The sequence below is a fragment of the Macrotis lagotis genome, chromosome 2, assembly GCF_037893015.1.
Source record: "Macrotis lagotis isolate mMagLag1 chromosome 2, bilby.v1.9.chrom.fasta, whole genome shotgun sequence".
Taxonomy (NCBI): domain Eukaryota; kingdom Metazoa; phylum Chordata; class Mammalia; order Peramelemorphia; family Peramelidae; genus Macrotis; species Macrotis lagotis.
Genome location: NC_133659.1, coordinates 169,072,540 through 169,088,365, shown reverse-complemented (window position 1 = coordinate 169,088,365; position 15,826 = coordinate 169,072,540). Strand labels below are relative to the sequence as shown.

Here is a 15,826-nt window from a genome sequence, read left to right as displayed (position 1 = left end):
TTCTTTCCTGTTACCTTTTTAATGCAGTTCTTGAGTCTCAAATTTGAAGATTGAACTTTCTCTTCAGCTGTTCTTTTCAACAGGAAAGTTTGAAAATTCCTTATTTTGTTGGATTTCCATCTTTTCCCTTAAAAGAGTATGATCAATTTTGCTGTGTAGTTGATTTGTGGTTGTAATCTAAGCTCCTTTGACTTTCTGAATATCATAATTCAGGACCTCCAATTCTTTAATGTTGATGCTTCTAAGTCCTATGAATCCTGACTGTAGTTGTTTGGTATTTGGATTGTTTCTTCCTGGTTTCTTATGATATGTTCTCCTTGGGGTGATAATTCTAAAATTTAACTACAATATTCCTTGGAGTTTTCATTTTGAGATTCTCTTTCAGGAGGTGATCAATGGATTCTTTATAGGTCTATTTTACCTTCTTTTTCTAGAACATGAAGATGGTTTTCGTTGATAATTTTCTGAAAGAGATTGTCTAAGTTCTTTTTTTTTTTATTATGGCTTTCAGGGTATCAAATAATTCAATACCTAACTCTCCTGGATTTATTTTTAAGTCCAGTTGATTTTCTAATGAAGTACTTTACAATTTTCTCTTTTTTTTTAGTCTTTTGATTTTGTTTGATTTTTTTGATGATTCATAGAATTATTAGCTTCTGTTTGCCTAAATCTAATTTTTAAGGATTTATTTTCTTCAGTTAGCTTTCATATGGCCTTTTCCATTTGAAAATTCTTTTTTTTTTTTTAAGGATTTAGCAAGTCAAATGGGGTTAAGTAGCTTGCCCAAGGCCACATGGCTAGGTAATTATTAAGTGTCTGAGGCCAGATTTGAACTCAGGTACTCCTGACTCCAGGGCTGGTGCACTATCCACTGTGCTACCTAGTCACCCCCCAAAATTCTACTTTTAAAAGTATTTTCTTCAGTGGATCCCCCCCAATTTGGCCAATTCTATTTTTTTTGAATCAATCAATTTTGATGCTTCCTTTTCTAGCTGTTGACTCCTTTTCATAATTCACTTGCACAACTATCATTTCTTTTCCCAATTTCTTCTACCTCTCTTGCTTGATTTTAAAAACCTTTTTTGAGGTCTTCTGAGAGGAATTTTTGGACTTGTTTTTTTTTTTTTTGCAAGGCAAATGGGGTTAAGTGGCTTGCCCAAGAATTTTTGGACTTGAGACCAATCCTTAGTCCCCTATGAAACTTCACATATAGGCATTTTGCTATTTTCCTTTTCTAAGTTAATGTTTTGAAATTCCCTATTCCACAGTAGCTTTCTATGGTTAGAGAGCTTTCTGTTTTTTTGCTCATTTTAAAAATGAGTGCTTTCCTGATGCACAATCCAAAGCTTCTTATGCTGGGGGGCCAGGGTCTACTCATTGGCTTTCCATGCTGAGGCCTCAGAAGCTGGTACCATGCTTCCTGGGTTGCCTGCCCTAGTCCTCCCTTTTGTGCTGACTTTCCAGGACTTGTAATATGCCTTCTGGACTGGACATGGAGTTCTCACAGCTAGTCTGCTGTGCTGGGACCCAGAGCCTCACTTGCTAATCTGTGCTGGCTTCCCCACAAGTCTGCCTGCTCTAGGGCCTCTTCCCTTTTACTGAAGTGAGACAGACCTTTCCTGAAGTCTTAAGATATCTTGAGCTGGAAAATTGTTTCACTCCATCTTTTTGTGGTTTCTGTAATTCCAGAATCTGTTAGAGCTCTTGAGTCTGAGGGAAACTGGGAAGACTTCAGGTAACATCCTGGTTCTTTTCTTCCTTAGTCTTTCTAGTTCTACTTTCTCCCACTCCCTTCCAACTTAACCCTTCATACTACCACAGAACAACATTCCTAATACTACTCGGTTACAAAATTATGAGCAGGCTAATTTCAGAAAAACCTGGAAAGATGTACATGAACTAATGTAAAGTGAAGTGAGTAGAACCAGGGGAACACTCTACATACAGCAATTCCATATGGCAATCAATTGTGAATAATCTAACTACTCTTAACAATACAATGAACCAAAGGATTTAAGATGAAAAATGATATCCCACCTCCAAAGAAAGAACTGATAGAATTTGAGTGCCTAGCAAAACATACTGTTTTTTACTTTCTGTATTTTTCCTTCCCCCTTTGGGTTTGTGTCTCCTTTTGTAACATGACTTGTATGGTAATATGTTTTACATGATTGAACATGTGTAACCTATATTAAATAGCTTATTAAATCACTGAAGGGGCAAGTGAGGGAGAAAATAGAATATCATTAAAAAAAAGAATAACATTCCCAAAGTACAACTTTAATAATGTCACTGCTGCTCAAAACCCTTTTATGGTTTCCTATTGTCTACCAAATAAAGCCAAATCTATTTTCCCTCTTACCTCACAATGTTCATTCTAAGCTTCAGATGAAATGAAGTTATCTTACCCTTCCAACAAATAGCCAGTATCTTCTCTTCTTGTTGCCCTTCTAATACTGTTTAGTATGTTGCCCAAAGCCCTTCTCACTGCTGATATTCAGACACTTAAACATCTTTGTCTCTACTATGGCATCCATATAAAAGCAGTTGCAAATTCCTATAACATATGTGCCAAGCTAATCCTAAACCAGAACAGAAAAGTACCTTTCTCAAGGTCCAAGAAGAAACTTCTCAGCCTGCTATACAATGAACCCACCTCAACCAAAACACAAGTTTAAGGGGAGAACCCAAGGGCACCAAAAATATGAAGCTGGATGGCATTATCTTTCATACCTAGATCAGTTATAGAATTTGTTCTTCCCTAGGGACCCCAGTTCTCTCTTGTGCCTGTAGGGACAACTGATGCAAGGAGTATTAAAAATGCTACAAACAGCCAAGAAGGATGACTGAACTGTCTAAGATGACAGTCTTTTGACCCAACCCAGCTCACCTAGAAGTTGGATAAACCTTTATGTCTCAAGGCTACCTGTGGAAGATTTTAATCTTAATTAAGAAAAAGGGAGATAAGGTCTTCAGTGTTTCAGCCTTCCCAGGGAAGAAAGGGTCCTTTTCGTTACTCATTAGAAGGAATGCTGTGGGCTACTGAAAAGGACACAGACTGAAAGTAAGGTAACATGAGGTTTGGGCCTAGCTTGCTAATTATAGTCCTGTACGATCTTGGCCAAGTCGCTTCCTTTTCTTCTTAGCCTCAATTTCCACCTCTGTTAAATGAGAGGTTTGGACAAAATGATGTTGAAGGTCTCTTCTAATTTGAATACTGTGTTTGTTTTTAGGGTTACCTATCTTTAAATTATACCCTCTGGGCCAGTGCCCTCTAAAAAAAGGATAAGGCAGAATGCAACTGTTTTAATTCTTATATAGGCAAAGATCACAGTCTGTGGCCTAACTGAGGCAAGAAGCTTTGAACCAATGCACCAGGAGTTTTGCAGAGCAGACAGCTAGGACATCTTCATGAATTTTAAAGATTCAAAGTCCCTGGAAGGGATGTCTGAAACAAGTTTTGGATATATTACATAGGGATCCCATTTCTCCCTCCCTCTCTTCTCAATTCATCTCAACATTTACTGAGCATTTTTAGCACAAGCAATGCACTCTAGAGCTAGATGCTGGGATTATCATCCCAAAGTCCCCAATTTCAAAGAGTTTACTACCTACTAGAAGTATACAACTTGTATACAGGTCAATCAGAAAAATTTCATTTAAGTGAGGAACCAATACTAACAACTAGGGCGTACAGGAAAGTTATCTGGTAAGAGATAGTACCTGAAATGATTCCCCGAAGAAGCTAAAGGACTCTGGAAGATCAAGATGACAGTAGGAGAACAACAATTAGGTAAATTTGGCTGCTATATAGATTATGTGAAGGAGACTGATAAGAAATAAAGTCTTTAAGTAACTCTGGGTTTGAAAAAGCATATGTACATCACACTGAGGTATCTAGACTTCATCTTAGAAGCATTAGGGAGCCCATAAAGCTTCCTGAATAGGAGAATGGCACAAGAGATACTGTAGAGATAGAAATGACATGATAGCAACTGTGACTGGATTATTATTCCATTGAGTGAAATATTTTCAACAAACTAGAAGTGGTTTACTTTGGCAACATGCTGTGAATATGGGCACGAGAAATGTGATGCTTTTCCTAAGTCAGATGAACCCACTTGAGGGTTCTCCTTGTCTTCATAAAATAAAGACAACTCTCCCTGGTGCTCCCACAGTGTTTTCTGTGATCAGCTACATTACTGCACTGAACAACTCTTGGTACCTACCTCTGCCACTCTGGATGTGAGGATCAGAACCTGGAGTGCCCTATGCTAGACAGAATATCGGAGACCATCACTTGTCCATTTGAAAGGGTATTTGCCTGTCTCTCAGGACCCATATTCAATGGCACCCTTTTATATTTTCTTTGGTGTTCTCATGTGAATATTTGCCACGAGCACCAAGAATTGTTCTTATGAACATCAGCTGCAGAGCCTACCATGGGAACCCTCTTTAAATTCCTACTGACCAGGCCAAGTCCCAAAGAAATGCTACCTTCCTCCTGCTTCGAAATTCAAAAACAAGACATTTTTGCTCCTGTTAACAGTGAAAGACTAAAGATGACCTTAAGGTTATGACCATCAGCTACCCAGCTGCCAGCACAGCTGAGGCAGCTCCTGGAGGCCAGAACAGATATTTTAGATCTTGATAGTGTCAGAGAGAGAGCAAGTTATTGGAAAGTCCTTATGCCCCTGGTACTCAGGTCCACCAGAAACCTTAGGTTTATGCCATAACCCCTGCAATGGCCTTGCCACAAAACAAATGCTCACAGAGAACAGAATATTCTAGCACTTAAAGTGTGTATTTATAATGCACTGTCTTAGAAAGTATTCTTCATTGTCCTCTCTTGAATATTGAACCCCAATAAGATGCCTCCTTATTAACACCATCTGAGGGTTCTGTAATCTAGGTTACCTGCTGTAGCATATTGCTTTGTTTCCAGTTGGGACTGTGGATCATCAGATGATTTTATGATTCTGAACATGGGACAGCTGAAACATTGGCACTGTGAAGGAGTTTGGTCTTGTATAAGGTTAACTGAAGCACCTGAAAAAAGAGAATGGACAAAAATGAGGATAAACATCAGAAGATCAATGTGTACCAACCCATACACAAACATGTATGAAGAAGGCATGAAGAGTTGAGCTTAGATATGATGGCAATTGACAGTCTGATGCTACTTTGGTAACAAGGGTCAGGTCCTCTAGGCCAATATTTTAGGATTCTGAGACAAGCAGGCAAATGGCTCCCCAGAGAGGCTGAGAATGAGGTCAGTGGCCCAGCAACAATTAGAGGAGAGTCTGTCCTGCAAATTGCCAATGAGGGAGGGACCCAGGAAAAATATTTATGGGAGTCTAGCCTGAGGAAGCTCATGCTACAGCTCCTGTGGTACAAGGGTCAGTACATCAGGGGAAAGATACTCCCTGCCTCAACACAACCATTAGATTGGCCTTCTTTTTGGGGATGAACACCTGAGGTCCAAAATTACTTTTCTTTGAGTTTTCTCATCTGCAAAATCAAAGGGATGGCCCAGGTGATTCTTAAAGGCCCTTCTGGGTCTAGGGACGGGGAAAAATCATAGACAAGTCTGTGTCAAGAACAAGAGGGACGACAACCCGTCTCTGCAGCCTCCAGGGTTTCCTCTCAGCACGCTCCAAGGGGTGGGCACACCAGCGCCCCTCACAAAGGGCACCTCGGAGAAGGGCGGCGTGCCGACAAGCCCCATTCCCGGCCGCCCTGGCCAGCCCGCTCCTGGTGTTTTAGCTCGGTGACAAGATGGAGACCGGCCGGGGCTGAGCTCGGGGCAGTGTCCGGGGGCTGAGCTCGGGGCAGTGTCCGGGGGCTGAGCTCGGGCCAGTGTCCGGGGGCTGAGCTCGGGGCAGTGTCCGGGGGGCTGAGCTCGGGGCAGTGTCCGGGGGGCTGAGCTCGGGGCAGTGTCCGGGGGGCTGAGCTCGGGGCAGTGTCCGGGGGCTGAGCTCGGGGCAGTGTCCGGGGGGCTGAGCTCGGGGCAGTGTCCGGCTGAGCTCGGGCCAGTGTCCGGGGTCTGAGCTCGGGGCAGTGTCCGGGGGCTGAGCTCGGGGCAGTGTCCGGGGGGCTGAGCTCGGGGCAGTGTCCGGGGGGCTGAGCTCGGGGCAGTGTCCGGGGGGCTGAGCTCGGGCCAGTGTCCGGGGGCTGAGCTCGGGCCTGTGTCCGGGGGGCTGAGCTCGGGGCAGTGTCCGGCTGAGCTCGCGGCCCCCAGCCCGGGCGTGCCCGGCCGCGGCGCCTCCCTCGGCGCCAGAGGACACACAGTCCGTCAAGGGCGCGCAAGGGCGCGGGCGCGGGCCGTCTCCCCTCCCGGGGGGTCCCGCTTGGGGCCCGGGCACGGACTCCGGGCGGGGCGGAGGAGGGAGCCCCCGGCCCAGCCCCCGGGCCCGCCCGGCTGTGCCCCGGTCAGGAACCACTCGCCCCCCCCCCCCACGCCTGGGGGGCCCGGGGAGACGAGGTGCCACGGGGGGTCCTCGGCTCCGGCAGGGCCCCGGGGGCGCCCCGAGATCCCAGGAACCCCCAGGCGCGGCCCCTCGCCCCCTTCCCCGCGCCCCGCCGCGGCCACTCACCACCGCCTCGGCCCAGCGCTCCGGTGAATCCCCGGGAAAGGCGGGATGCAGGGAAGGGGCGGGGCGGGGCGGGCTCCGGGCGGGGCGGGCCCACGTGGCGAGAGGCGCACGTGGCCCCGGCGCAGCCGCCGGCGGGGAGGGGCGGGGTGCGCCGCGGCACTGCGGGCCTGGGAGGGGCCGGGGCGGACTCGCCCCCAGGAAGCCCCCTCGGGTGTGGAGGCGAAGCCGAGGCCGCGGTCCGGCCCCCGGGCCCGCCCCGGCCTCCCACACTGGCTTCCGGAGACGACGCTGGCCGCATCGGGCACTGCGGCTGCACCAGCCCGAGGCGGGATCCCGGACCGGAAGTGAGGCGGAGCTCGTGTGGAATGCGGCGGCTTGGCCCGCGGGCTGCCTCCGCGGCTGCCGAGAAGCGCCGTGCGGAAGGGAAGGCCGGGCCGAGATGCGCCCCCGGCCCCGGCGGGGCGGCGGCTGCTCCGAGCGCGGCCCAGGGCCCGCAGCGCCCTCCTCCCGCTCTTCTAACAGTCTCTGGTTCCCTGAATAAAAGCCCGGGCCTAACCCTAACCCCTGCTGGAAGGACAAGGTCAGAGACGCCGGCGGGGAGGGTGGAGGCCCCAGGGGATGGGCAGTGCGGGTCCCCCTGGGCATCCGGCAGCGCCCAGGCTTGGGCGAGGGCCGTTTACCCAGATGGGCAGCAGAATCACAACATCACAGAAAAGTTTATCGATGTGGGGCATGCCCAGTCGGCCCCGTAAGAGAGCCTCCAGTGGACACTGGCACTTCACGGAGGGCGGGGGGATTTGTCCAAGGTCACCCAGCAGGTCACTGGCGGAGGAAGCTATGTCCCCCACCATGCTCCTATGGACGGATGCACATGGCTATAGAGGCCGTGGTACTCCCAACCTTTTGTACCTGACTTATTGCAAATTTAACATCTACGTAGCTTCACAATTACATTTTAAGAAGCAAATTGTTTTAAATCTATTATGTAAAGATTATAAAGTACAATAAAACACCTTAAAAGTTGTTAAAATCTAAAGTTGGAAGCCGCCATATTGGCAAGGCCAAACAAGGCCCTTCAGAAGATGCCTGATTTTTCTCTTCGGACACAATCTTTTAAAATTACACAGTGAAACTTAGATAATTCATATTAGTGTTAATAAGACTTTAAAATAACTCTCTAAGGTTGGTAATGCAGCTATTACTTTCCCTATTTTACAAATGATTACAGGTTCAGTGAGGTTGTGACTTTTCTAGTAAACTTTACAACTATTAAGTGGATCCAAACTTGGGGGTTATTAAATATTAGTTTTGAATTCCTTTAAAAGAAAAAATCATAACTTTGATGTGCTCGTGAATTAGTGAATTAAGGTGGTCTTTTCAGCTCCAGTATTCTGAATTTTTTAACAAGGCAATGGGTTTAAGTGCCCTAGGCCACACAGCTAGGTTAATTAATTATTAGTGTCTGAGGCCCGATTTGAACTCAGGTACTTCCTGACTCCTGGGCTGGTGCTCTATCCACTGTGACACCTAGCCACCCCATTTTTTTTGTAATTAAAGATTTACTATCTACTTTTGCCCACAAAGTTCAACATATTAGCATAGTTCTTGAATCTATCCACATACTCTATATTTCCGTATATAAATCTCTGATAAGGATAAAGATGGAGATTCATATAAGCCTATTAAATTTCTCATTAGATGACAAAAATTTATATAGACACCTACTATATGCCAGATGCTTTTGCAAATATTTAATTAGCACAACCACCCTTTGAGGTAGGTGCTGTTATTACTTTTATGGTTAAGTGATTAGTCCAAGGTCACACAGCTAATAGGAGTCAGGTGGAATTTATATGTCTTCTGACTGCAGGCCTAGTGCTCTATTCTCTTATTCTCTGCATAACATCCTCTTAAGTCACATTTTGTATACCTATAGATTTTTTGGTATTGGAACGCTTGATTTAAAAGATCTAGTCAAATTTCCTTATTTTATAGCCCATAAAGGCTACAAATACTTAAAATTGCTTTACCCAACATCACAAAACTTGTCAAAGACATGTATAGATGGTCTTTATTATATACTTACTATGAAGTACAAAACATTGTCCTTTGTTTATGATTCACATGCTAAAAATTCTTTAGAATATTTTTAAGATTTTACAAATCATTTTTAGATGAAAAATAATTTTGCTATATCAGTATGGCTCTTTTAAAAGAATCTGAATCTTTTGAATCTTAAGTCTAATATTCTTTTCACTATACCAATACAGCCAATTGTGATATAGGTTTCTCACCAGAGAATGCCTAACATTGCCATATATTATGGAACTGTAAGGTTGATACTGAACTGTTTTTAATGTACTTTGTCATATTACAAATTTTTTAGGGGATCTTAGCAGCAGTGAAATCTAATGGCTTCTAAGATTTTTAAATTATCTAGATTGCCTATTATTTGGTGATACAACTTCTCCATAAAGCAAATTGGCCATATTGTGAATCTCAATTGTTCTTTTATTTCCAATGACTGATATCACTTGGGTGATATTCTCAAGGTGAAATTCTTAAATAACTGTCCAATGGAAATAACACTAAACTGAGAAACAGGTTCTGATTGTGGCTCTACCTTTAATTAGCTTTGTGAACTTGGACAAATCACTTCATCCCTCCAGACAGTTTCTTATCTGATTTTTTTTTGAGTGTATTTTTTTGTTTGCAAGGCAGTAGGGTTAAGTGACTTACCCAAGGTCACACAGCCAGGTAATTATTAAGTGTCTGAGATAGGATTTGAACTCTGGCCCTCCTGATTCCAGGGTGGGTGCTCTGTCCACTTCACCACCTAACTGCCCCTCATCTGTTAATGGGACGGTTGTTACATTAATCTCACAGAATGTTGAAGTGGAGTGACTACTACTGAGTTTGGAGACAGACTGCCTACTCAAATCTCAGCTGCTCTGATTAATAGCACTGAAATCCTGGGTATGCCATTTCACCTCTGTCCTTCAGTTTCATCTGAAAACTGAGGGGGTTGAGCTAAGGTGGCCTAAATTCCCTTTCAACTCTATGATTCAAAGCAATCTGTGCCATTGGTACTGAGTTGAGAGTGAAAATAGATTCTGAAAATAGATTCTGGTTTTATCATTCATTTCAATTATCAAAATTTTGTTCTGATAAAAATTTTCTTTTGTTTCTTTATATAGGAAGAAAAATGTCTCAAAAGCAAATGAAGGAGGCCTTTGTCAGCAATCTCAATGGAACCAGCCTACTGGAAATTTCAGCTGGTCTGGCCTTGCCCCCACTCTGTATTGTGTGTAGAGGTCTGATACTCATTCTGTCACAACTTCACCATGCAACTTTTTCATATAGATGGGCAGCTCTTCTCACTGACTTTGCTATACTTGTCATGCCCTTGGTAGCTTCTTGTACCATTCTTTCTTCTGTGATCTTTCTTGTGCCACCCATCTTAATCATTGTAGGTACATGGCTGTTCTTTGAGATATATAGCAAGAGGACCTGTTATGCCAGGGCACCTGCCCAGAAAATCATTGATGCATTCCTGAAAATCAGTGTAGATTCCAAGAACATTCCATCTGTTACTATGTTCCGTGTTTACATCAATTTGGCCACTGCCATCAGCATCCTGGCTGTGGATTTTCCCCTTTATCCTAGACGATATGCCAAAACAGAGCTCTATGGAACAGGACTGATGGATTTTGGAGTGGGAGCCTTTGTTTTTGGGAATGCTATTATTTCTCCAGAAGTTAGAGGAAAATTTGGAACCAAACACTCCAGATGTTATTACCTTGCAAAGCAGTTGTTCTCTGTTTGGCCATTAGTAGTCCTAGGGCTAGGGCGACTGATCAGTGTGAAGTCCATAGGCTATCATGAACATTTATCTGAATATGGAGTTCATTGGAATTTTTTTTTTACCTTAGCAATAGTAAAAGTGGTTGCTTCCTTACTCTTGATTCCTTTTCCCCTAAACAAATCTTGGATTATGGCTGTCATCATTGCTATATTGTACCAAACATCTCTTGACTTTGCACAGCTCAAGATAATTATCTTACATGGCATTGATCACGAAGGCACAAGGATTGGTTTCCTAAATGCAAACCGTGAGGGAATCATCTCCACCTTTGGGTATGTGGCAATATATATGGCTGGTGTGCAAACTGGATTTTATGTATTAAGGGTAAAACCTCTTCTTAGAGATTGGATTAAAGTGGGATATCATCTTTTACTGACAGCTACCATTCTCCTTGTGTTTCTTTATATATGTCAAACATATATAGATGCAATTTCTCGAAAAATGGCTAATCTAGCCTTTTGCATTTGGATAGTTGCATACAGCCTAATGTTTCTTGGTTGGCTGATACTGGGTAATGTCATTTTGGTCTTCACCAAATTCCTGATTAAAGGAGCTACTGTGCCATGTTCTTGGGATCTCGTCCAGACACTCAACTCAGATAAAAAGCTTTCCAAACCTCTGGCCCATGAAAATGGAAGAGAAATGCCAAGTCTTTGTTTAATTGCTGCCATTGACCGAAACCAGTTACTTTTCTTCTTGCTGACAAATGTTATGACTGGCTTAGTCAATATGACTGTTGACACCCTACATAGTAGCTCCTCTTGGACTTTAACAATATTATACCTGTACATGATTAGTAACTGTTTCATCATATATGTCCTGCACATACAGAATATTACTGTAAAATGCTGGTGATTATTGAGGGGAAAACATGCTAAATGTTAATGGATTGTTTTACAACTCAATAATCAATTCATCTCAAAATTACAAACTGTCACAAATACAGGGCCTGTAACATCATGCCTTGATTCTTATTTATTGATATGCCTTAACATTGCTTATAGTACTGGATGAAGATACAAGCAGTGCTTCTGAAATTCTTCATAAATTATTATAAGGATGTATTGCTATAAAGGTGTAGGGCCTTCATTAAAGCTCGAAGTCAAAAATATTTATAAAACAATTTTTAATGTAAAAGCTATCTTTTTTTTTTTTAAGGTTTTTGCAAGCCAATGGGGTTAAGTAGCTCAGCTAGGTAATTATTGTCTGAGGGCAGATTTGAACTCAGGTATTCCTGACTACGGGGCTCTGGCGACTCCTAAAAGCAATCTTTCAAACCTGTACTGGTATTCTAAAGCAGTATTACAAGCAATCTTTCAGACTTGTACTAGCATTTTAGAGTACATAGTACAGTGACCTGCAATGAACAGATAGCACAAGCAATAAGTAAACTTAAGTTCTCTAAAAATAGATCTAACTGTATAGCGTGGGCTTACATATCAAATAATCATAAGGCATTAGGTGATGTTTTCCTTTCAGATATAGCTAGTAAGAGAGTAAGTAATGAGTCTTTAGATAGCTGGAATGCAGTCTATTTTGGGAGTTAAATGACTTGCCCAAAGTCTATTCATTGTGCCTGCTACCTTGTTGCCCCATGCAGTCTAGTTTATTAATGAAACTCTTAGTCTTGACACATTTTTTCTATTAATAATTTGCCATTACTATTTCCTTACCCTGAAAATAAGAGCAGGGATCTTCTGAAAACATTTATAGGCTTGTGCAAAATCTTTCGTTTGCAAGATTGTAACTTGATATCATAACCTTTTGTATTCCGGAATGATTTTTTGCTTTAATACCTTTTGGGGCAAAATTCAGATAAATTTGTATTTGGCAAATTATCTGTACATAGTTCATTGTACCCATCCACTACTGATATTGAATTGTAATTCTACAGCTGTTTTTTTTAAATGTTCTCTCTCCTTTAGATTTGAGCATATTCCAGTACCTAATCTAAAAAGGTATTGAACATTTTGTGGTGGAAAGACTGCCGGATTTCAGTTGAGGAAGAGGGGTTCAAATCCTGTCTCTCCCCACTCCCCAAACTTACAAGCCATGGGCAAGTAACGTTTCTGGGCTGTTTATCTGTCTGTAAAATGATGATAAAAGCAATAACTTCCCAGGATTGTTCTGAGGATCAACTGAGTAATGGAAAATGTTTTGCAAACACAAAATGCATCAAATAAATTATAGCTTCCATAAAGTTTTTTTCAATTTTTTATGTAGTGTCAACAAATTTAGAATTTGTTTTACATTTGAAGAAAACTTTATATAATCAGCTAATATCCTGAATTATTCAATTATTGAGACATTTTTCCTCTAGATCTCCAATATATAATTCATGTAGCTACAAAAATAAAATCGAGATTATACTTTCAATTAAGAATTTAAGCATTTAACCAATAAAATTGTAATATGCAAATTATGCATGACAGAGAAAGGTGATTGGTTCACTTGCTGTCCATGTCACAGTCCCAGCACCCACAACCTGTCTCTTCATAGCGAAGCAGAGGAGGGCAGAGGGGCACTAATCGTGTTGGTCTCTCATTTTAAAAAGTAATTTAAAGTAAGTTATCCAATGATTTAATGAGTATGGTGGTTGAGTGGTATATTTTTTGCTGACGGTTGTCACTCTTTCACTGTGGTTGGGGGAGGGTACCTAATAAAGTAACTGTCTTGGTAGGTTTTCAAGTCCAAACAGTTATAGAAAGAAATCATAATTTGAAAAGATCGAAGTGGATTGTGTTTTTTTTTCTCTCACTTAGAAAAGTGTTTATGTAAAACTTAATAGTTTACATAATGAACAAAAAAGAGTAATACACAGATAAGACCTTTCATTTGGTGATTCTGGTTTATAGGGAGCCAGGTAACTTATAGGAGTTACCTTTCTCTTTAAGATCTAAGTGGGGGAAATGTGTATGTATTTTTGACAGATACAACAGAACCTCCCACTGTCAGCTCATGAAAAAGAAAGCTCAATTTCACAGATTCTACACATTTGGACAACTGAGGTAATTAATATCACATTCTGTGGTTATTTACTACCATACAAAAAATATTTAACCATTATTAATATTTCAAATAGAAAGCATAATTAGTAAGAAGAGAATAAATAACATAATAGAAAGAAAATGAGAGCAGGAATTGTGTAAGATAAATTTATGTTCTTAACTAGAACATCATCCTAGCTATGATTTTCAGAAAATGATTCTTACATGACTTTGTATTTATATAGGATTGTCTTGGTTTACAACTAAACCAAATATGTGTACATTCAGTAGTCATGGGAGAGCAGTGTGTAAAAAGGACTAAGAGGTACATGTTTTTAAGATGCCAAAGCACTTCATTGTGATATTTTTATGAAATGGATTCAACGGCAGTAGTTATTTCAAGACAGGAGCTGAGTTTGAATCCTCTTATAATTAATGCTAATTTGAACTTGTGAAAGTCACTTCTCTGGGCCTCAGTTTCTTTTGCATGTATAACTACCATTCTATAAAATCTTCACATATAAAAATACTGTTAAAAGCATATAGAAGGGAAAAAAACTACCTAAAACAGAAAAAGAACTTTAAAATAGGGAGAGTGTAAATTTTTCCTTAATGATTTGGAAATTGTGACCAAGGAGATAAATTCAGAATGATTTTGATATAACAATTCCACTTAAACCAAATCTTTATTAGTAGTAGCTAAGTGATTTGGGCTATTGCCAGCCTTATTTCCCACATCCCCACCAAGCACCTCCTTAAGGCACGCAACCTTGCTTGTTGTAGATCTAACTTTTTTTTCTTTTTGGTTTAATTCTTAAGGAAACTAGAGGGAATGGTCAATGCCCTTTATTCCTTCATGCTTGGCACAAGTGTGGTTGTGATGTTATTCTTTTATCAAAGAATTAGGTTGTAAGCTCTCTATGAGCAGAAGCTTGGTTTTTAACTCCTATAATGCCATGCATGTAATAAGCACTCTATATACCCTGAAAATGGTGCTAAGAGGCAAATGCATCAGCTTTTTTTTTTTTAAAAAAAAAAGCCATTTAAACCAATAATACAAAAATAAGAGCCTGCTCTGAATCAGTGGCATACTTTTATCAATGATAGTTGCTACAGTTATCAATGAAAGCCTAACAATTTTTTTCCTAACATCTTTCCCTTAAACATGTAGTGACAAGATCCCTTAGTCAAAAAGTATTAATTGAATGCTTAAAGAATATGAAACACTGTCCAAAGCACTCAGTAAGGGGCTATAGTCTTGACAGATAAATTCAGATTTTATTGCCTTTTCTAATTTAGATTAAATCTCTAGGGCAAGAGGCCATATTCTTTTCAAATAGCAACCAGTCTAAGGCTCCGTAATGTAATTAAAATTAACATCTGTGCTGAAGGTTGTTCTTTTCAAAGGTAAGCAACCAAATGACTTTAAGTAGATCAACTTAAAAGAAATAGTGATAGTTATTTGACAGAATCATCTCTACAATTACAGGTAACTTTTTCCAAGAAAATTTCAGGTTTTTACCAAAATCTAATTTCAGATTCTGTACACTACACAATGACCATTTTGAAGAGTAATACTCATACTGTTCTAGATCCTAAAGTATGAAAGAGAGATTAGATGACAGGCTCCCTACCCTCTTGAAGTTGTGTAGGGAAGGTGTAGCTGCATACAAAAATACATACAAAATAACATATGGCTCTCCCAGCTGTCCTTCTAATACATCACCAAAGAGCATAAATATTTATTGGATAATCAGACCTTTGGGACTGAACAATGCTTCTTCCAGCTTATGTCACCTGCCCCCCCCAGTGACCACACAGTGTCATAAGTCAACATGGCTGAGGATGCAGTGTAGGGTTTTTTTTTGTGTGAATCTCTAAGACTTCATGTGATGACCAAAATAGCTTTTAAAGGTCAGCATCACAGCTTCAGGCTATTCTCCCAAGACTCCTATCTGCCTTTAAGAACTACCATCAGGAACACTAAAATAGTCTTTATCCTGAAAAGGCTCAAATTTTTCCTTAAAAGCGCACAGCCATCCTGAAAGTCGGGTTTCTTTCAGCTGACGACAAGCAAGCGGAATACTGAAAGCGGCATTGTGGCAGCTCTAGCCGAGAAACCACCAGAGGGGTCTTCTGGCCCCGGCCCCTTGGTTAAGTGCCCTCGTCTTCTCGAGTTAGTATTAACCTGATAGGTTGCTCTGAGCTATGCAGCTACTAGGTAATTCCTCCCGACCCGGCCCGGGCACACCACCACCACCACTCACTAGGATGGGCATTTTCCCCTCGAGGGCAGCTCGGGACGCTGATGAAATCATAGAGCTAGCGGTCACCGGGGCGCCCTCCCTCCGAGGCCCCGGCCGGCTTGTCGGCCCGCT

General features: G+C 41.7%; 2 protein-coding genes across 20 annotated transcripts in view; one reads left to right on the top strand and one right to left on the bottom strand.

The window, feature by feature from the left end:
• LOC141513565 (gametogenetin-binding protein 2) overlaps positions 1-15,826 on the top strand; it is a 169,480-nt gene that overhangs the window by 126,452 nt on the left and 27,202 nt on the right. For 4 of the 9 annotated variants that reach the window (XM_074223519.1, XM_074223518.1, XM_074223517.1 and 1 more), the window contains exons 1-3: positions 7,015-7,176; positions 9,794-10,733; positions 13,392-13,469. In XM_074223519.1, the coding sequence (XP_074079620.1) occupies positions 9,802-10,733; positions 13,392-13,469 (1,010 nt within the window). In that variant the 5' untranslated portion in view covers positions 7,015-7,176; positions 9,794-9,801. Of the gene's footprint in view, positions 1-7,014; positions 7,177-9,793; positions 10,734-11,324; positions 13,025-13,391; positions 13,470-15,272; positions 15,670-15,826 lie in introns of those variants that run through there. The other 5 variants (XM_074223523.1, XM_074223522.1, XM_074223521.1 and 2 more) reach the window with 5 other exon arrangements.
• Positions 1-15,826, bottom strand: part of MYO19 (myosin XIX) — a 47,010-nt gene that overhangs the window by 30,936 nt on the left and 248 nt on the right. For 9 of the 11 annotated variants that reach the window (XR_012475824.1, XR_012475825.1, XM_074223528.1 and 6 more), the window contains exons 1-2: positions 6,597-6,669; positions 4,918-5,049 (exon numbers count right to left, since the gene is read on the bottom strand). Coding sequence is in view for 8 of the 11 variants with exons in the window: in XM_074223528.1 (XP_074079629.1) it covers positions 4,918-4,962 (45 nt within the window). In the remaining 3 variants the exon portion in view is untranslated. Of the gene's footprint in view, positions 1-4,917; positions 5,050-5,491; positions 5,512-6,596; positions 6,670-15,826 lie in introns of those variants that run through there. The other 2 variants (XM_074223530.1, XM_074223529.1) reach the window with 2 other exon arrangements.